Source organism: Perca fluviatilis, chromosome 8, assembly GCF_010015445.1.
Source record: "Perca fluviatilis chromosome 8, GENO_Pfluv_1.0, whole genome shotgun sequence".
NCBI lineage: Eukaryota > Metazoa > Chordata > Actinopteri > Perciformes > Percidae > Perca > Perca fluviatilis.
Window position 1 is genome coordinate 19,047,900 of NC_053119.1, and position 21,882 is coordinate 19,069,781.

At 40.2% G+C, this 21,882-nt stretch overlaps 1 protein-coding gene across 3 annotated transcripts; it reads left to right on the forward strand.

The window, feature by feature from the left end:
* Positions 1 to 1,924: 1,924 nt before the first annotated feature.
* On the forward strand, positions 1,925 to 21,733 carry pkp3a (plakophilin 3a). 3 transcript variants are annotated; one of them, XM_039808711.1, is made up of 14 exons: positions 1,925 to 2,022; positions 4,382 to 4,559; positions 10,168 to 10,256; positions 10,826 to 11,607; positions 12,581 to 12,704; positions 13,914 to 14,118; positions 15,863 to 16,037; positions 16,487 to 16,604; positions 16,702 to 16,866; positions 16,965 to 17,147; positions 17,263 to 17,416; positions 18,044 to 18,239; positions 18,419 to 18,506; positions 20,505 to 21,733. In XM_039808711.1, exons 1-14 carry the CDS (start codon positions 1,960 to 1,962, stop codon positions 20,544 to 20,546), a joined length of 2,562 nt encoding a protein of 853 aa, XP_039664645.1. In that variant the 5' UTR covers positions 1,925 to 1,959; the 3' UTR covers positions 20,547 to 21,733. The 3 variants fall into 3 exon arrangements, with proteins under 3 accessions (XP_039664645.1, XP_039664646.1, XP_039664647.1); XM_039808712.1 differs by having other exon boundaries at positions 1,932 to 2,016; XM_039808713.1 differs by lacking the exon at positions 1,925 to 2,022 and having other exon boundaries at positions 4,217 to 4,559.
* The last annotated feature ends 149 nt before the right edge of the window (positions 21,734 to 21,882 follow it).

The window sequence follows — 21,882 nt, forward strand, 5'->3', positions numbered from 1 at the left end:
TACTGTGGCTGCGGACACACCCAGTACCACCCAGTGTTTGTTCTGCCAAGAGGTTTACCTTCCCCTCAGAGGACACAGCTCTTATGAAGTTTAAAGTGTATTCAGGACACCCCCCGACCTCAAACATGTTTACTTATTTGTTTTTTGTAGAATCAAACATCATAAATCATAAATGACACACGGTACACAAAAGGAGACCTCTCGTTTTCTCTGTTTCTTCTTTGCCGGACTTAATATTAGAAACGCCTCTCAGTATAACGCACCGCAAGTCAAAAGCAGCACAAACTGCAGCCTCCAAAATTATCTTATCACCCTAGCTCAGCACCTGACCTCACTGATGATCTTGTGGCTGAATGAGAATGAATCCCTGCAGCGCACAGGTTCAGAAATCTGGTGGAAAGCCTTCCCAGGAGAGTGGAGACTGTTACAGCAGAATATTATTACCACAATGCTTTGTAATGAGATGTTCAACAATCACTTATTTACAATAATCAATTACATATGTTTGATTTAGCATTGAAGTTTGGTAAACAAATAAATCATGTTGTCAAATAAAGATTTAGTCAGCTCGAAACTCAGATCAGTTCTCTGTACCTCTGACCTGGAGAAAGCGATCCACACCTTCATCTCCACCCGCCTCGATTACTGCAACTCCTTAGAATCATTCATCATCACTCATGTTGTCTCTGATCTCTCTCCAAGAGTGCTGGATAAGGTATTTACCCTAATATCTTGTTTGGGGTCGTGGAGACTCTGTGCCCTGTTTAACTACTCAAAAAAAACATACTTAACATTGATTTTTTTCCCCTCAACTCTTCCTAATTTTAAGAGAAATTAGGGACAGAAAAAGAAGCATTACTTCATTAACAGCAGTAAAGCATGGACAAATACAATTGATTTAAATTGTGAATGGTGCTGACTGTACTTTTTATGAAGCACTACCATACACCCAAATCCCAAATAAGTCTATGTGGAGGTCTAACAAGAAGAAACTGACTCCACAGTGACTCCTACCGCACTATGTAGGATATCATACTTTTTGTGAAACGAAGGGAATACATATTTAGTATTTAAAACATGAAATATGTCCTGATTGGATTTATTAACAATGCTTTATGTCCTTTAGGCTGTTTTGCGTCTCTTTCAGTCTGAGGTGTGGGGGCCTTTAATATGTCTGTACCCATTGTCTCATAATCTGTCCAAACCTGCTGCTGTATTTCCTCTATAGGTGTTTGTATCTCTTTTAATGTGTATTGGGTGAATTTAAAATAAAAACATTTTTACTCTATATTATATAATTTGTAGGTGTTTAGGTAATATTAACATGTCCATATACTGTTGGCCATGTAGTGTGGTTTCAGAGATTAACACAGACAGACAGACAGTTGATTCCTGACGCATGAAATAGGCAGAGCAAGCAAGGGTGTCACTCTCGCTCTCTGATGCAATCACTTTCTCTGACGCACACGCACGCACACACACACACACACTGATCTAAGTCAACCTTTAGGCTGATTGCTGTCACTCTGCTTCTCTGAACTGGGCTAGGAATTCAGTAAAACAGCTGCTCTGATGTTCTGACTCATCAATAAAGTGTTGCAAAATCCTGAAGAAAATCTGCACAGATGTGAAATCACACACCATAAATAAAACGTATTGTGCAAACTTATAATACAAAACTTCACCAGAACAGTTTCGGGTAGAAAAGCAAAAACACAACTAAACTGCTTAATTCAACTTTGTCTTTTCGGACTGGTCCTGGCTGTTACTGTCAGACTGTTTGCCTGCCCCTCTGCACACACCCTGTGGTGTCCTCATCTACTTTGACTCATCTCTTTGTTTTGTGTATGCTCTGCATTTACCTGCAATGGAAAAGGTAATTGTTATTTTCTGGGCGGTGACTATGACTATAACTTTTAATACTTTCTAATATCCCACCAGATCAGATCACCTTGTTAGATGAGCAGGTACACCTCACCAGAGATGAGAACATCTACAATCAACACAGCATCAATGGTAATGGTAAGCGAAAATCTGTGATTTGTTTTCAATATTTACACCAGATTAATCTATTTAATTGCTTTTTGAATTATAATGTAAATTGAATTTCACTGAGAACGTTTATCACTGTCTCAGACTCACTAAGACATAGCGCCTGTGTGTGAAGCTGTGTTTGATTGTTTCTATTTACAAACATGCTGTGGCAACCAAGGTGAAGTCAGTGTAAAGAGATTAGGAAGGAGTTTAAAGAAAAAGGTGCTAAAATGAAAGGGGATTTTTTTTGAGGTAGATGAGGGATAAGGATGCTTCTATACAGATCTCCTTCTGCATCTATTTCAGTGTAAACCTATCGCCTTTGATCTGCTTTGGAAGGAAATTATTGGCTACTTGAAAAACCTTTAGACAGTCTGCGGTTTATCTTTTTCTGCTCAGATGCACCTAAACAAAGGAAGGCCGTCAGGAAATAAAGCATTTAGAGCAGTTATGTTTATTTACTTAAATTTACTTATTAGAGATGTTCATTCTGCTACAACAGTGTCTTTTTTTCTGACCTTACAGCCTGCATCCAGACTGGTAGACAAGTATCATGTATCATGTACTGCTCCCACGCTTCATATCGGCTGCAGTGACTCACAGTTGCTAAGTTGCTCAAATAAAACAAACCAGATAAAACTAAGGTGTGGCTCCCCCTTAATAATAGAGTAAGCCTGTGACACACCTTGTGACAGTCCTCCATTCATACTCAGTATCTTTTGCAAGATTGAACTTGAACTTACTTATCAGGCCAATTTGTGAAAACATCAGGGACAAAGCTCTCTCACTACTGCTGCATACTGAAGCGTAAGGGATATACATGTATTAACCTACTTATTACATATTGAAAAGCAACAGCAGTATCCTTGTTTAATTAACTAATAAATAAAACAGTTTTTTTGTGTGAAAACACTCTACTAAAGTTTGTAGTAAAAGTACCTCAAAGTATTACATCAAAATAAACTTAAAGTGCCAAAAGTAAAAGTACTCATTATGCACAATGGCCCATTTCCAATTAGAAATGCATTAATGTGTTTATCACTTTAATGTTGCAGCTAGTACTAGTTAAAACTATCTTATATATGGATGGGTGTCTTTAATTTAAAGTTAAGTTAATCTATTATAATACATCTAATGTATTAGTTCATTTATATGTTGTATTATTAATATTAATCTGAATCTGAACGGTAGAAGTAACTAATGTTGTCAAATAAATGTAGTGTAGTAGAAGTAACCTATAAAGTAGCATAAATGGAAATACTCGAGTAAAGTACCTCAAGATTGTACTTCAGTACAGTACTTAAGTATATGTACTTAGTTACTTTCCACCACTGTAAACAGCAGTGGATGACATGTGGCATCATTGTGTTAATGAATGAATGGCCCTGTCACATTTAAGCCAATTATTCTTTTAAATATGACTCCACTGACCACAAACACCGAGCTGTTAGACAGGATTGAATCATTGACAGTTATTTGGTTTATTCAAACTGCCACATGCTGTTTAACTCCTCTAGAGACGGATCTTTGCTTGCATTTTAATGTTGACATAACTATAATGTATTCAATTTACATTTAAAACATGTTTAACATTAAGTTAAAACATTTTTGTGCATTGTTTTCAGGTCGTCAGCCATACAGGTAATGCAATGGGGAATGTGAAACGTAATGAATACTGAGTGAGAAAGTTGTTACAGAGATTTAGATTTAGGGCATTTTCAGGTTTTTTCTAATTATAAAACCGCACAAACATTTCGAAATCCAGTTATGGTCTACTTCTCTGTTGGATATGTGACCATAAATGCTAAACTAAATAGTAAAATAAAAATAAAAATATGAAATAGGCCAAACCAACAGCAGCGGTTTGATTCTATCTAAAAGAGGAGCAGCTCACCTGTGAGTTATTTACGGAATACAGAATATGCACGCAGAGGCCAGTAAAAAGTAGGCTTATGTTAGAGTGTGGAGAAAGTGCGTAGGGCAGAAAATGGTTTTCTGAGTGGACTAATTAGACGGCTTTAAAAATAGTCAATGAGAGAGAGAGTAAATCCAGTGGGAGGCAGTAAGGCAACGTTAAAGATGCCAACTGCCGTAAAACTTTAAAGAAGAAGAAGAAGAGCACCACCTGTATGAGTCATTGACATATCAGGTACGGTGATCTGGACTCACTATAACTCCACCTCCTGCTGCAGCTCTGCCCGCTCTGAGCGCCTCTCACACACTTTCAGTTGCGCGAAGAACCTGCCAACATACTACTGTTTCTGTTCTGACGCTCTACTAGCGTCTCGCTTTACTTCTCACCATGAGTGTCGTGGCCTCAGAGAGCGTGTTTTTGTCCGCTTTACAGCCCAACACCTCGGTCACCACCTATGGACTCCCGTCTGAGATCCACCTCGGGAACGGCGGCATCATGTCGGACGAAATGGCCCGAACGCGGCGCGTCCAACAGCAGGTCCAGATGAGACTGGCGGAGAAGTCCACACTTCCGCGTCAAAATGGATCAGCCTCAAACTACGCCATGTCAGGTACACACAAACACGTATCTTTAATCACTTTCATAAGGAACTGCAACGGCCAGCTTTATGTTCTGCTCATTGACCGTATTCGGTGTGAAAAGCACGCAACACTGACTCAGTGAGGGACTGCTAAAGCTAAAACCACTCCCGAGTTTACAGGCACAGGTAACAGGTGTCTGACTCTGACAATAGTGCTGAGTTTATAGCCTAATAATTGACCACATATTTGTGCTATAGACAGGGAATTGGAGCTCTTATTTTACTGTCAGACCTGTAAGCCTATCTCCAAATAACTGATATAAGACCGACATTTGGGTTCGGTTGTTTTTGGATTGGGCTCCAGTGAGGAGCTGTGATATTAAGCATCAAATATTGGCTATCCCATGTAGCAAATATAAACTAAAACCCCTCCATGGTTCCTTCGCTGTTTTTGAATCACACCACACAAGCATAATAGCCTAGATTGTAAACATGGAGCTAACTAACAAGCAGGCCCGCCATTAGGAATTATAGACAGGGGGACAACATTTTCCAAATTTTGCCCCTCTTCCACACCCACTCCAGCACCATAGACCTTTGTCAGATTTGTCATTTTAAAACCCAAATATATTCAGCTTACTATCATAGAAAACAAATAAAACCAGATAATATTCACACGAAAGAGGCTGCACCAGTGAACTTTTGCCTTTTAAAAAAAATGACTTAATCCAATTTAGAAAATAGTAAACAATAGGTTTTCTGTTGTCCGACAAATTGATTATTCGACTAATCGTTTCAGCTCTAGAGGTTACCAAAAGTTAATTTCGCTTTTATTTATTTTAATGGAACCAATTTCATAAATCCCCCAAAGTGACTCATGCATTATACACCTGGTGTGTGTGCGTGTGTGTGCGCATTCCTGTAGACATGTTTCTTGTCAGCTCATCAGGGAATTTGTTAGCAGATGAACGTGAAGCTGAATCCTCCACAGCGATCTTGCATCGCTGTGTGCCGTGTCCCAGCACATTAGAAAAGGTTAATGTGTAACCGGCTCAAACAAGCGCTGCTTTCATGGACTTCCCTGATAGCAGACCGAAGTGAAAGCCTCCCTTTGTGGGATTGGGTTTCAGGTCTTACTCAGCTTTAAAAAGGTTATGGTTGAAGAGATACCTGGGAGATGACGGTGTCGTGAGAACCAGCTGTTGTGTCGTCTGTTCAAAGATGTCGCATTGAGTCTGAGTCGTCTTGGCCCACAGACAGTCAGTCAAGGTGGGGTAGTTATGTGAGCAGCAGTGAGACTCCCACAGGGGGAATTAAAGGCTTCCAGGAGAGCTGTGAATTAGTTTACTCCATTGTTATGACACATTTGATAATTTGATGAGGTTAAGGAGCTGAACTAGTGCTCATGTAGAGCTACACATGCATGGACACATAAATATGGTGACTAAAACTTGTGCACCTGGTTGATGCATTAAGACATTCCTTCACGTCCCTTAATTCATTGTGTTCCCTAGGGGTGGGGGGAAAATCGATACAGCATAGTATTGTCATATTTTCCGTGGCAATATCGTTTTGATACACGGACACCAAGTATCAATCTTTTATAATATAAATTGCACATGAGATTTTAACTTCTTGGTATTAAAAAAATAAAAGCAATTGCTAAAGTTGTATTGAAGTGAGATAAACAAACAGACATGTATTTTTTTTTATATAAAACAGATGTTGACAAAGATTTCCTCTGGGATCAAAATTTGAAGTTGGAAAAAAGTAAATTAAAAAGTAATACATTGCAATATGTCGCAGAATATCGCAATATGTTTAAAATGGCAATACTATCGTAATAGGACATAAGTATTGTGACAGTATGGTATCATGGGGCTTCTGGTGATTCCCTACCTTAGTGTTCCAACAAACTACATGGAGCAGGTAGATGCTAGATCATACTCACCGAGGCAGCAGCTCAATGTCAGTTATATAACCCTTTTTAAAATTCTGGTTGGAGCATTACCCTGTGGCGCCAACCGTACCTGCCTCAAGAGAAAAGTTTTTGGGCCATTTTTAATAGCAGGAATGCGGAGGGACATACACGTCTGCTAAATGAGTCACTGTCTGGTTTACATATTATATTTGTCAAACAATTCAACATGGCCACACTGCATGAAAATATAGGCCAAGCATGATGTTTTACACTGTTATCTCTGCCTGTCCTTTGCCCTGGGCTTTGCCAGGGGGGAAAACACACACACAATAAAATGTTGCCACGTCATATTCATCGTCTTTTGAAACCTGTACAAGAGGGGGAGAAGAATTCCTGACAACACAATAGTGAATGCTGCAATTTCAGTGGGTTGTGGCTTTAGAGGAGAGGAAAACACCCAGAGGATTCTGCAAGAAAAGCCTACTCTTCTGTATTGAAATGCTGCAACAATTGTGCATGATTGGTGTTCACAGGTATGCAAGTCTCAGCAGAAAGTGAGAGCAGAAAAGACAGTTCATGTTAAAGTATAGTCTTTATGACCAAAGTGAATTTTTCAAAAGACAACAGAAAGTTCAGTTTCCAGGGTGTGTTTTCCATGAGGTGCAAAGATCTGCTGGGTGTGGCTGAGGTTGGGCTGGGGCAGGTACCATGGGGGGGGGGGCGTGGTTTGTGTGTGTGTGTGTGTGTGTGTGTGTGTGTGTGTGTGTGTGTGTGTGTGTGTGTGTGTGTGTGTGTGTGTGTGTGTGTGTGTGTGTGTGTGTGTGTGTGTGTGTGTGTGTGTGTGTGTGTTCTATAGAAATGAAGTGTGAAGGCAGTTCACCCCTCCACGCTGTTCACATGGGGAATGTAAAACCTAACAACATACAGTACACTTACATGTACAAACATTTTTTTTTTATGTTTCCTCAAAATTATTTAGTTATTTTTCTTTTTTAGTTGCTGTCTGAGGTCATTACATTTGGGTTCCCTCAAGCAAAGGAAATAGTTTTGACTCATGATCAGTGCAGCTTGGATTTAATACTGATCACTACTGTAGCTTGAGCGTCATGTCAGAACATGTTGCAGATCTTCAAACACTGCTCTGCTGGTTACCTTTTTAGCCATGCTAGCAGTGTGGCTCTATGAATATCTAGCAACTAATGAATGTATTACAATGACATTTTGTACAGATGTTCATGGTCCCCAGAGGATGAATCCTACTGACTTTGGTGGTTCCCTGACTTTTCCTCTAGTGCCACCATGAAGTTGACATTTTAGTTTTTTTGTAGATATTTCTGTCCCCCCTGAAGATGATTTGTAATAACTTTGGTGATCCCTAAACTTTTCATCTTGCATCATCATCAGGTCAGGACATTTTATTTTGTCTAATTCTAACACCAAAAACCTGCAAAACAAATGACATTCCCTATCAGCCTCAGCTCAACTTTGTGTTTAGTGCTATTTAGCAAATGTTAGCATGCCAACACACTAAACTAAGATGTGTCAGCATTTAGCTTAGAGCCGCTAGAATGGCTGTAGTCTTTTTATTGTTTGTTTGAATCACTGCGTCGTACCTGGAACAACATATGACTTCCTAAAAGTCTGTTTCAGTCTTCCTGAAAGTAAATGACGGGATGTACGATTAATTCCTAATGATGAGAAATTTCATAAACCTAATTACACACTTACACACATAGATACATACAGTATAATTAATAGGGTTTTGACACTTGTTGGGACTTATTTTGCTTTGTTACTTCACGTGTCTGCTGTCACATTCACCACTCACCTGTCAGGTAACTCTGTATTCTGGTTTGAGAGCAAAACATTTGCACTCTGCGCTGAGGGAGCCGAGAGTGTCTTTGTGTGTCAGATGTGAACTGTTCACTCTGAGTGAAGGGTAACCAGAGACATCAGGCCTGGTGACTGGTCGGGTCCTGCTGTTACAGACTGTGTGTGCAATCGAAAGTTCAGTCTTCAGTGAAACAGGAAACCTGCTATTCAAATTGTGTCTTTCATGCAAATCATTGTTGTAAATTAAAGAGTTAAACCTCGATATAGCTGTCATGATGTGATAAAATCTACCTCCACTGTGCCATTTGTTACCTACCGTCTTTACTTTGAATGTTGCCATGTTAACAGTAAGTCTTGCACACAAAAAAGTGAGTCTCAGTTATATTTAAACAAACTTATATGAGTAACAATGAATTAAAAAAACAACAACCCAAAGAAATTTGGGTTTTAATTTGGAAAAGCAAGCTTGTAAAAGTTAACAGAATTACATTTCCATTGTTTCCATGATTGTAATGTTATGTGCAGTAACACCACCAAAGGTCAGCCTTGACTTGATGCTGTAGCCTATTATTTATGTATGTGACAGAGCTCAATGATCAGTTGACACAACAAACACCAAGTGTTATTCCTGTCAGGTGTTTCCAAGACGGCTAACATTGTCCCACTTATGATTACAAAACAACATTAATCAGTGTTTTGAGAAATTTAAAATGATGGAAGAATAAATTATGAATTAAATGAAACATCCTACATTTATCATTACTGAAAGGTGACCTCACAACAACAGCTAAGTCTACTTTTTCCTTCCTTACAAAAATGAAAATATTTCAATACATTTCAGCAAAACAAGATGAACAGAGTAGCTTTAACATAACATGCAGATATGTGGGTAACATATTTCAAGCTCAACGAGACAGCACTTTTTGCAATTTAAGAGCTTCCAGTTGTCTGTGTTGTTTTTAATGTCATAAAATCCCCATAAATGCTGATTAGTTGAAGGTCCAGTGTGTAACCTTTTTAGTTGTTCATTCTCAAAATCTGTGTTGCCCGTTCACCAACGTGTCCTTTTTCATGAATATTTACCACCACCATCAATTCCAAGTATTCCTATTGGCTTGAAATTTTACATTTGCGTTTGCATGAACTGGGGGAGATGCTCCATATTCATGCGCCATCTTGAAATACGTTAGCCGGTAAGGGACATACAGGATATAATGCTCCGCCTTTCGCGTTTTCGCTGTCCCATGATAAACTCGCAGGTGCTGCAAATGAGTATCGTCGCGAGAGAGTTGATTGCGAAATGATCTCAACGCTAGATGGGAGAAATTCCCACACTGGACCTTTAAGTAACTTTTTAGCTAAATGCCATCCCAAGAGGTGACAAATAGACTTAGAAGCGCTTATTCTTAAGCACTTCTAAGCACTGTATCATTCCGTTAAAGCAACACTAGAGAACTTTTCCTGCTTCAGTCCCCCTACAGATTGGAAGCGGAATTGTCCATTAAATTACATTGTCCAGTTCATCTGAACTACAGATGCGTACCCGATCTAGCAAACTTGCATAATGTAATGTAATGGACAATTCCGCTTCCAACCTGTAGGGGGACCGAAGCGGGAAAAGTTCTCTAGTGTTGCTTTAAAAAAACTCTTTCTAATTTTGTTTTAAGATAAAATTGGAAAAACTGTGAACCTATTCTTTACGAGTAAATATGTTACCATTGGAAAAAGGCAATACAGTTACAAACAATTCACTGTATGTTTTAATTAATAGATTAGCATGTACTGTATCAAAGAAAAAGGTGGAAACCAGTTTTAAGTCTTCCAGGAAAGGATATCCGTGTGATATTATATGTGGTATTTATCTGTTATTCTGCTTCCTTCCAGACTACGGCGGCGCTTCAACAATGAAATATCAGACCTACAACCCAAACTACAGCTCTAAATCCTACGTGTACTCAGGCTCCAGAACAATGGTAAGCGCTACATCATGATCTCACTGTTTTTAGTGTGTATTCACACCTATCACAGATATATTTCATTGATCATGTTATGTGTCATTTAACTTGATGTTCTAATACCACAAATTACCACAGTTGTCACTGACCCTCTGCTGGTGCCAGAGTGGGTCACCAAGGACGCATGTGGTATTTCACAGTGCGCCGTGATGAGATCAGCTCAGGGTTTTCAAGTCCACGCTCTAGATTCCTCCAGTTTAGTGATTCAACAGCAAGTCACTGGCTTTGTGCCACAGATGTTTGAGCTCCGAGCTTAAGAGAGACCTGAAGTTGCATTTATTGCATTTAAGTTACATCATGCTTTTATATTTGAGTCAATAATGTTGCCCTCCTCTCCTAAATGAACGTATATTTTTATGTAAGAAATGGAAATGAATATGACAAAAAATACTTAGGGCATGACCTTTTATTTCCCTGTGATCAAATTTAGAAACCATGTTTGTTGATATGCTATGACTCACAACAAATGGAAGAATAAAAAAAAGTAACTCTGTGAATGTAACAGTTACTCTTCTCCTCATCCTCAGGGTCCGCGCATATCCCAGCGGTCAGGCTTTAGCGGCCAGTCTGCTGGCCCAGAGATGGCACAGATGCACAGGATCAGTGTCGGGGGTGGAATGGGTGGGGGGGGTGGTGGTGGTGTTGTTGTTGGTGGTGGTGGTGGTGGTTTTTATCGTGAAGACATACGCATGGGTGGCTACCAAGGGATTGCCAGGCAACAGAGCCGAATGGACCCAGAGACCCTCTCCTTGCATGCTGTGCGGCAGCACACAGCGCAGGCAACTCCCTGGATGGTGGATGGCAGCGATGCTGGCAGCATGATCTCCGAGCGTGACGCCACCCTCAACCGCCAGTATGCTCAGAGCGTAAACAACGGCTACACCAGCCAGATGAGGCAAGGAGGAGGCACCATGACCTTTACGTCACCCATGCGGCGATCGCTTAGTGGCACACTTTCTCGTGGCGGAGGGATGGCAGTAGGAGATGCTGAGATCATCCAGCAACCATCCTTCAAAGGCCCAGCCCACCGCACCATCAACAGGATTACAAACCGAAACCGGATGAGCATCGGCTCCGTTTCCGGGCATCAGATTCCCTCAGGTGGAAGCACTTATGGTGGAGGCGGGGACAGAGTGGACAGAGGGTTCATCACATCCGGAGTGTCCTCTGCTTCCCAGGGGAACCTAATGCAGCGTCAGGGCACCATGTCCCGTGCCATGTCAGTCAAAAGCATGCAGAGTGTGGGCAGGGGCATGGACATCTACAGTGGGCAGATGGAGTTGGGAGCCAGCATGGGCAACCTCAGCGGGTGAGAAGCTCACATGACGACAAAGTCACCCATTATTTCTGTTCACATTCACAATAATGCTGTTTTTTTGTTTGTCTGTTTTTCATTGTCCAAAAACAAATGATAACACATCAATGAGCCACACCTTTGCTCTGATAGACATGTCCCTTTGTTACGATTAACATGGTCATGTAGTTTATCTTAAATCCACTCACACATACACCGTCCTGCTATCGTAAATCCTCACTAGCGCTTCAAATATGTATTAATCTGCTGCTGAAAATATTTGCAAGCAATTGCTTTACTTACTCCAGTCTGAGTAATGTTTGCCAAAAACTACAGTGTTAAGTTGTTTTATGAAATGATTGAGCAATTGTTATCTAAGCTCTATGTCTTTAATAGGCACAAATGGGTTTGGGGCTGACAACCAGAGACAGGGTAGGGTGGTCAGAAAGTATTACGAGACGGTCTAACACATTATTGGTTTCAATCTCTTCATGGGATTTCTTGAGAATAAGAGAATAATGCCAGGCCAGCCTTATCCTAGTCATTCTGGTGACTCAGTCTGTCGGATTTTTCCTAAACGTCAGTAATATTCTGGTGAAAGTACACCAGTATGATGGAGTCACAACTTTTGTGTGTCACAAGATTTTAAGTGAGGGAGTGTGTGGTGTGAACAGTGTATTTCATAAGAGCTGTGGATTGGGAGGAGGCTCCATAGTGGCAGGACTGGTTTTGGGTGTGGCACATCCGTGTCAGGCCTCGCATTTCACACATCCCACAGCGTGTGGTTAGCCGAGTGGAATTGCAGACCACTGTGTGATTTGAAAGACATTCAACAAGCTAAATTCTGCAGACTAGAAACAAATCATCTATGAATAATTACTGTTGCCTTCTCATTCAAACATCCAAAAGTATACCATACATAACAGACTGACATCATTCAAATGTTTTAGATTCTTTGGTTACATTTGTTAATTTGCTCCTTCACTAGGATCACCTCCTTGGACATGCCCACAGCAGTGCAAAATCTGAGAGAGCACGACCATGATCTGCAGGTCCTGGGTGCCGCCTACATTCAACATGAGTGTTACAATGACAACGATGCCAAAAATGAGGTACTTCAAACTAGTTAAATATGTGGTTAGAATTGCTGTGTCTTTCCTCTTTGCAATCCCTTATTGAGAAACTCAGTCAGAAAAATGTAGGTGTTGATGTCGATTGATTGTTGTTGTTTTTTTTCCATTTCTGGTGACATAAAGTAGCTTCAGTTTTGCTTCTGGTCTGGTGTGCTCCAGCTGTTCCCCATGTTGGTCCATTTTTATCACTGCTGTAAACGTACCTGGACCACGCCCTGCATAGGTGTTGAAGGATACACACACACACACACACACACACACACACACACACACACACACACACACACACACACACACACACACACACACACACACACACACACACACAGTAATTTAACAAATGCCTGAGAGAATATGAAGCTTTTGATTTTGCTTTTGAATGTGGACACAGTTGTGATGGATCTCAGGTTATCAGGTAGCTTGTTCCAGAGAGCAGGACCACAGTAACTAAAGGCCCCCTCACCAGACCTGGAAGACCTCTGCCTGATGACCTGAGAGGCCTGATGGGGTTGTGATCAGTAATGTGACAGACAGACTTATGTGAAAGACAGCTCAGTCGCTGCCCTGTTCTTTTAGCATGTTGAAGTTATTTTTAGCTCTGAGGTCTCTTGTGAGCTGATTTTGAGTCAGTGTTTAATGAGTTCAATGAAAAGAGATCCAGATGATTTTATATTAAAAGAAATAGTTGGACATTTTGGGCAATACACTTGTTCGCTTTCTTGCTGAGAGAGAGTTAGATGAGAAGAATGATACCACTCTCCCCGTTTGTATCGCTGAATCTGAAGTTACAGCCAGCATCCTGTTAGCTTAGCTCAGCATAAAGACTGGAAACAGAGGGAAACAGCAATCCTGGCTCTGTCCAAAGGTAACAAGAATTTGGCAACTCTAGTGGTGACAGCAATGCATGCCTATTCACCATGGATCCAACACAGGGTCACTCAGAATAAAAATGAGACTGCACCAATTCTTCCACGATTGAAAGTTAGAATAATTTCAAAGATTCTCTATTCACATAAACATTCTACACGTAGGGGCTTTAAACATTCTACGCTTTGATCAATGAGAACTATTTTATTTAGTGTCTAAGCTAACAAAAAACCTTGAATCACTTAACAATTGGAGAAAATGGAGTTACCAAAAAATGAAATATCCTAAGCAGAATTTTTTCCCCCACCACCCTGTCTCTAGGTGCGTCGCTTGAAGGGTATTGGTGAGCTGGTGAGGCTGTTCAACTGCGATAACCAGGAAGTGCAGCGGTACGCCACTGGTGCCACACGCAACCTCATCTATGAGAACATGGACAACAAGGTGGCCCTGATCGAGGAGGGTGGCATCCCACGGCTTGTCGAAGCGCTTAAGGAGCCCGACGACGAGCTCCACAAAAACATCACTGGTAGGAATTTCCCGATTGCAGTCATTTTAAATAAAAAAACATGACAGTGAGCAGAGCTGATCTCCGACTGCTTGTTTTGGACTTTTGCCTTTGAGTAGAAAATTATGCAAATCAGTTAGTCACAATATTTGGATGCAACATGGTGACCTTGGAATTCTTCAAGACCTACAGTAGCCTTTGAAATTGATATTATTCTGCAACGTACAAATAGGAGGACACTTTTACGAGAATCCACAGATTAAAAGCATTTACTGTAACTAAATTATAGTTTGAAATGTAAGAAACAGTATTCTTTCTCACAGGGTTGTTGTTTTTTTTGGTCTGTTGGCTGTTCACAGTTCGAGTCTAAATAAGTTGTTTCCAGTTAACTCCACAGCCTTCAGCACTCATACATTCTCAAAAATGCATCTGCTGTCTTTCACAATTATCTGTCATCAGTGAGTCATGCTTTCTCATAAAAGGAACGCTGATTGGAAATTGAGAAAACAGATGTTGCAACTCCAACTTCATACTGTAGTGTAGAGATTTGTAGACATTGCAGTGTGTCTGAGAGTATGAGGTAGAGCTGCAAACTTTTCTACACTGTGTGTGAAGAGTGGGGGTAAGGGAGTGTGAGTGAGTTGTCTGGTACTGTGGACTCACAGTATGTCGGTGGCTCCCTTTTATGATGAGCAATGGCCTTGTCACTCTATCCTTTGAGCGGTTACACCTTTTGGGTCGCTAAAAACACTCATGTCAGTGTTAAAGTGAAAAATAACTTAATGTAACTTTACCTGGGCGCCTTTTTCAGGGCAGTTTGCCAAAATGTGACACACAGGGTCTTATAGTGCCAAATAATGTTTTATATTTACTGCCATTTGAGTTTTCTTTCATAGGTTTTGAAAGGAATTTTATATGTCCAAGTTTAACATTTAGTGAAATGCACTTATTTGCTTTCTCGCAGAGAGTTCGATAAGAAGATCCATACCACTTACTGTACGTGTGAGAGTGGTTTCAACCTTTCAAGAAAGCGATTAAGCCTATTTCCCAAACTGTTGAATTATTTCTATAAAACTGAGGTTACTGTAAAACATGAAAATTGAAGTAAAAATTTCGAAAAGTCCGGACATCCAGGTTGCGAAATAAAACATTAAAGAAGCTGCAGCAATATGCAAAATAAAGCATAAAGTCCTTCAGTGTTTTCTACAGTTTAGAAAGCAATTTGTGGCGTTTGGTGTTTCCCTATGTCAGACCGGTGGGACATGACAAATCTATCTCTTTTTCTCCCTGACCCTGTCTTTCTGCTTGAGCAGCACTGGTTGAAGCCTGAAAATATTGTAAACAAATTAATAACATAACTATTTACACTGGTCGGACTGTTGTCGCAGAATTTACTTTTCAATACTCATCTGGATTGAAGCAGCTGTGTGTGTGTGTGTGTGTGTGTGTGTGTGTGTGTGTGTGTGTGTGTGTGTGTGTGTGTGTGTGTGTGTGTGTGTGTGTGTGTGTGTGTGTGTGTGTGTGTGTGTGTGTGTGTGTGTGTGTGTGTGTGTGTGGTGACAGAGACGGAGGGAGAGCAGGGAAAGGAAATGCAGCTGAATGAATACGCTGCATGTTTTAAATAGCGTTAAAAAAATAATAATAATAACGAAACGCAATATGTGGCTGGCCAGTGTTGATTGTGTGGCGCACCGCCACAAATTAGTCTATGTGTGGGAAACACTGGCCTTTTTTGCTGACTCTCCCCTGGTGTACATGTGTGCAGGTATCCTGTGGAACCTTTCATCTAAAGACAACCTGAAGGAGAAACTGGCCAGGGAAACACTTCCTGAGCTGACTGACAAGATCCTGATCCCTCTGTCAGGCGGCGGAGAGTCTGAGGCCCTCCAGCAGACGCCCTCTGAGGCAGACATCTTCTACAACACCACAGGATGCCTGAGGTGCACCTCACTTATCTGTGTTTTCTCTCTGTGGTTGCAGCATGCTCCTTCATCCTTGTTCACCATGCATGCCTTTTCTCCCATGACCTCATTTGTTTTTTGGGGAACTTGTCCTGGCAGGACACTCCAACTCACGTGGCAGCTCACAGCTACTGGAGCTTTCACCACACCCATTAATGTTTCGCAAAAAACTTCAGCCTCCATTTGCTGTTGGCTATGTTTATGTGCACCCGTGAGGGTTTTTTTACCTACTTATTTATTTTCATTTGGGGGATATTTGCAATTCTTCCTGCATGATATTTATCATGCTGCACAGTGCCAGGAGTGGAAACTCACTCCCAAGCCAAACTGTACTGCCATCTCTAGTAAAAGTGACCACATGCATGATTCCTGACTGAATTTCACCTGAAATAGCTCTCTGACACCTCAATTGCTCTTTGTGTGCTCAGGAATATGAGCTCTGTAAACGAGAAGACCCGCCAGCTGATGAGAGAAACACATGGACTGGTGGACTCTTTAGTGGGCTACATCAAGAACTCTCTTGATGAAAACAAGGCAGAAGACAAGGTGAGACGAGACGTGATGGAGCTGAATCTAAGCTGCTGTTTCTGTTCAACCCAAGGCTTTTGTATTCATTTGCCTCTGTGTTTGCATTTATTCTTAGGGGGTGGAAAATGCAGTTTGTGTCTTGAGGAACCTCTCCTACCAGATCTATAGTGAGATGCCTCCATCTGCTATGATGCGCCTGGAAGGACCAACCAGAGCTCAGGACTCAGGAAAGGGCGATGCCATTGGTTGCTTTACACCTCAGAGCCGGAAAGCCAAAAATGTACGCACACGTAAGATTTACCCATCAGCATTTTGTGCGCAAGGACAGGATTCATCCGTCTCAACAATGTCTTCTTGTGTCTTCCTTCCCCCCGACAGAGCAAGAACCAGGATCTCTCCACTTTCACCGAGGTGGCTCGGGTGCCAAAGGGCGTGGAGTGGCTGTGGCACCCACAGATAGTGGGTGTGTACAACCGTGTGCTGCGTCAGTGTGAGATCAACTCCACCACCCGCGAGGCTGCTGCCGGAGCGCTGCAGAACATCACAGCTGGAGACAAGAGGGTAAGCAGCATATTCATCAGCATTCAAATGCAACAATCTTAAGTTTATATGTAAGTAGTATACGTTTATATGCCCCATACAGCATTTAAATGGTCTCTCTCTCTTTGTCCTGCAGTGGGCGTCAGTGCTGAGCCGGGTGGCTCTGGAGCAGGAGCGCATGCTGCCAGTGCTGCTGGACCTCCTGCGTACCAACAATGACCTGGAGCTGCGTTCTCTCACAGGCTTCCTCCGAAATCTGTCCCGCCATTCCAGGGATAAGAATGACATGGGTCAGTCTTTCTTTTTCTTATTGATAATGCAATGCCTTTGAGTTACTTGTTAACATGAATAACCAGTTTACAGTTGTAAAATGTGTTGTTTTATCACATTTGAGACAAACTCCAGTAATTGTGGGTGCGTTGTGAGATGACACTCTTCTCACCGGTGTTGCGTCTCAATGTAAATTTTGAAACGTCTATGCCACTGAATTTAGCATTTTAAATATTTTATTTGAAAAGCTTTTAACTGAATGTATGGTTTGAAAATTTCCTTCTTTGAAAGTTTTTTTTGTTAGGTCAGTTTAAATTTAAGTGCAAATTCAAAACTTGATTGTAGGTATTTCTTTTACAGGGTTTAGAAATGTAGATGAAATAAGTCAAATTTAGATTGAGTCAAGTCAATAAAATCCAGTTGCTCAAACTCGTTTGGGTAAATTTAAGGTAAAATTCAAACTTGAACATCCGGTACAACCAGGGGAAGCAAATAAAGCCATCAAGTGTAAAACTAATAAATACAGAAAATCTCTCATGTGAAATAACCAAACTGATTGAACTTGCAGGATCCCATTGCTCACAGGAATTATTTGATTGTAAAAATAAGTTTTAAACATATTAATCCAAACAAGACTTTTTTTTCAGCCACAAAGGTGGTGAACAACCTGGTGAACAAGCTGCCTGACGATGGAAACAAGAAGGAGCCCTCCAGCGAGGTGGTGGTCAACATCTGTGGTGTTCTCAATAACTTGGTGACCAGCAGCACTTTAGCTGCAAGAGACATCACCTTCTTTGATGGCCTGCCAAAACTGGTCGGCATTAAGAACTCGCATGACAACAGGTGACTGCTTTGTGATAAAACGCACTTTATGTTTAATGTGTACTTAGCCTGATACAGACATTTGCACATTTGCATAACATTTTGAATTGAATGTTTCTCATAATAGTGCAGCCTATTTTCTCACACAAGGTTCTTCATACAGTGCGCTAACCTTGGATGGATCTTCTTCTTTTTTCTAGCTCTGGAAAGATAAAAGCGGCCAAAGCAGCAGCCACAGTTCTCAGCAATATGTTCCAGTACAAGAAACTGCACAAAAACTACAAAGAGGTAAGAGACTTAAAAGGAGCTCTGCATGATTGATGATAGAGTAACCAAAAAACTAAACAAATCAATAAACTATCAAAGATAATGCGTCAGTTTTGAAAATTATTTTTTCTAATCGTCTATCGCGAGTTTGAGCAGAGTTTTTAAGTGTCAGTCACATCCATTCAGATGCCTTAAAAAGGATCAAATTATGAATTTTGTGATTAAAGTTATTGTGATATCAAACTATAAAATCACACAGTAGCAGATTTTAAACATGAATAAGGATGTTAAAACTCCAAAAGCACAGATCGCACTGTTATAAAAAACTTTAAGCATTACCAACTTATATCAATCAATCAATCAATCAATCAATCAATCAATCAATCAATCAAACTTTATTTATAGAGCACTTTAAAACAACCAAAGATGACCAAAGTGCTATACAGAAGAATAAAAAAAGACATAAAGTACATAACTCACACAGGCATAAAATACAAACCGAATACAAATAAAAGTTAAGAGATATACAGTACAGGCCAAAAGTTTGGGCACACCTTCTCATTCAATGCGTTTTCTTTATTTTCATGACTATTTACATTGTAGATTCTCACTGAAGGCATCACAACTATGAATGAACACATATTATGAATTAATAGAATTAAAAAAACAAAGAGAAAAACATGTCTTATATTTTAGATTCTTCAAAGTAGCAACCCTTTGCTTTTTTAATAACTGCAAACCCTTGGTGTTCTCTCAATGATCATCATGAGGTAGTCACCTGAAATGGTTTTCACTTCACAGGTGTGCTTTGTCAGGGTTAATTAGTGGAATTTTGTCCCTTATTAATAAAAAAGCAAAGGGTGGCTACTTTGAAGAATCTAAAATATAAGACATGTTTTCAGTTATTTCACACTTTTTTGTTAAGTACATAATTCCATATGTGTTCATTCACAATTTTGATGCCTTCAGTGAGAATCTACAATGTAAATAGTCATGAAAATAAAAAGGAAATGCATTGAATGAGAAAGTGTGTCCAAACTTTTGGCCTGTACTGTAAAACAAGAGAAGACAGCCATACAGTAAAACAATAATATCAATGTCTGGTGTCAAAGGCCAAGGATATATAATATAGTATAGTATAGTATAGTATGACTATACTGCACTTTAGGACGTGTTAATAAGGGACTTAAAAGTATTCTTCTCACACATTATAGTGCTTTTTAATTCAGTATAAAAGATATAAAAAAAACACACCAAAGTAAAACATGACCAACTTAATTTGCGCACATTTCTTCTGACGACAATGCCGTCAGTTCAGTACAAAACAATCTTTTTCAACAGTCTCCTGTCCTTTAACATAGCAAGAACAACAAGTTAGATTTTGTATGTCGACTGCCACACGAAAGCCAAAGCTCTCTCTTCATGGAGCCCCACCCTCATTCTTAGAGTATCTACAGCTGTGTGTGTGTGCACCCGAGTGTGAAAAAGAGTGAGAGTGTGTGTGAGACCGAGGACATTCCTCTCTCTCTAAACTTCCCTTGTTCGTTGGGAGGTGCATGTTTAAAACCCATATAAGTCTGACAGACACGCACCCACTCAGGTGCGTCCTCGTCTTGGGCAGGACCAGGTACCGTAGATTTACTGCCTTTTGCAGATCACGACTTGCCCCTCCTAAAGGGTGCAGTGTTCGTCTTATTTCCTAACAAGTCCCAACAGAACAAAAAAATGCATTAATGCTTGTCTTACATACAGTTTGAAATGTCATCCTCAGTAACCACCGCATGTTACAGTACAAAAAAGGATTACTCCTTGATGCAGCGGGCCCAGGTTCGACTCCAACCTGCGGCCCTTTGCTGCATTCATTCCCCCCTCTCTCTCCCCTTTCATGTCTTCAGCTGTCCTGTCAAATAAAGGCCAAAAAATGCCCCAAAAAACAAATCTTAAAAAAAACAACAATAATCTTTGTTTCATGCCCATGCAATGTCATAACACTATCTTGTTTGTTTCTTTGTGTTACAGAAAGGGTTTGCAAGAACGGATTTTGCAGACATGTCTATCTAAAATCAAAAGTAACACGGTTAACTTCTACAACAGTGATCAGGCCTGCACTCCACCAGCCCCCTGTGGAATAAAAATAGACTGTTTATACTATTCAAAGATAACACGTTCCAGTTTTTATCTGCTAAACTTTGTGATGAGAACATGGACACACAAGTAATGGAGGATCCACCCGATGGAAAAGGACTTTCTCTGTATTTTTGAAACTCAATGGACAGTTAAAGAAATGTGGATCCGGAGCGATGGACTATTGATTGACTGATAGAAATGTGTGCACCTAAACCATTTACTCTCTTTGTTTGAACACTGTATGTTTGATTGTGGAATCAGGGATTTCTTTTCTTTCAGAGCGACATGTATTCAGATGAAAATGCAGCTGTTTGTGTTTCTGCCGTATGACAACAGTTCACAACTGTTGATGGACAATGTTGTGGACACTTGTGACTTATCTTCTCACTGTTGCACCTCAATCACAGCGTGAATACTAACATGGCATTTTTGTAAATATTGCTTCTTCTTTTACACAGAAATCAAATGTTTTATATATTGCAGTTGTGTATTTTGTATTTGTAGTTTTCGGGTAGATAAATATTTTTATCAATGAGTCAAGTTATAACTGTTATATTGAATGTAAACCACAGGACATTTAAAGAAATGTGGATGTTAATTTAGATTCAGAAATCTGGGGATAATGATTGTTTCTCCAAAGTTATCTTTTGTACTTATGTGCTTTTTAAACTTGCGTAATCTGTCTTGTTGCACAAAATGCTGCTGTGTGACATTCACAATCGCTTTGTCATACAGAACTCATGGAGTACCATTATGTCTGTTTATTTTTCTTACACAGGATACAGTCCTAAATTTTTATTTCAGAACAAGTACAATATTTGTTGTATTTGAGGTCTTTTTTTGCAAAATCTAACACTTTACATTCAGACCCCATTGAAACTTATTTTGATTGGCAGGTATATTTTAATTATATTTGTGTAACTTGTAAGTATTCATAGAAAGTTTAGCTCAAAATTTCGATTAAATCTTTGAATTATTTTGCACTGCTCTGTGGTGTGAATTGAAAAGCAAAACCTTGTGTTTCTGTGTGGCTTCTGACTGTTGTAATATTTGCTTTTGTGTTGTGTACAGGCAGATGTATTGTCTGGATTTTTTTCAGCTAATAAAGAAATAATTTGGAAGTGAAATGTCATTATTTAAGCATTTCTCACGCATGTGTGCCGCAGCGTCTGCTGTGGCTGATAAAGTGACACTAACATTGTGAAATGGTGGCCACTCCCTGTTTACATATTTGCTCCTGCTCAGACAGGAACAACACCAGACCTCTGCT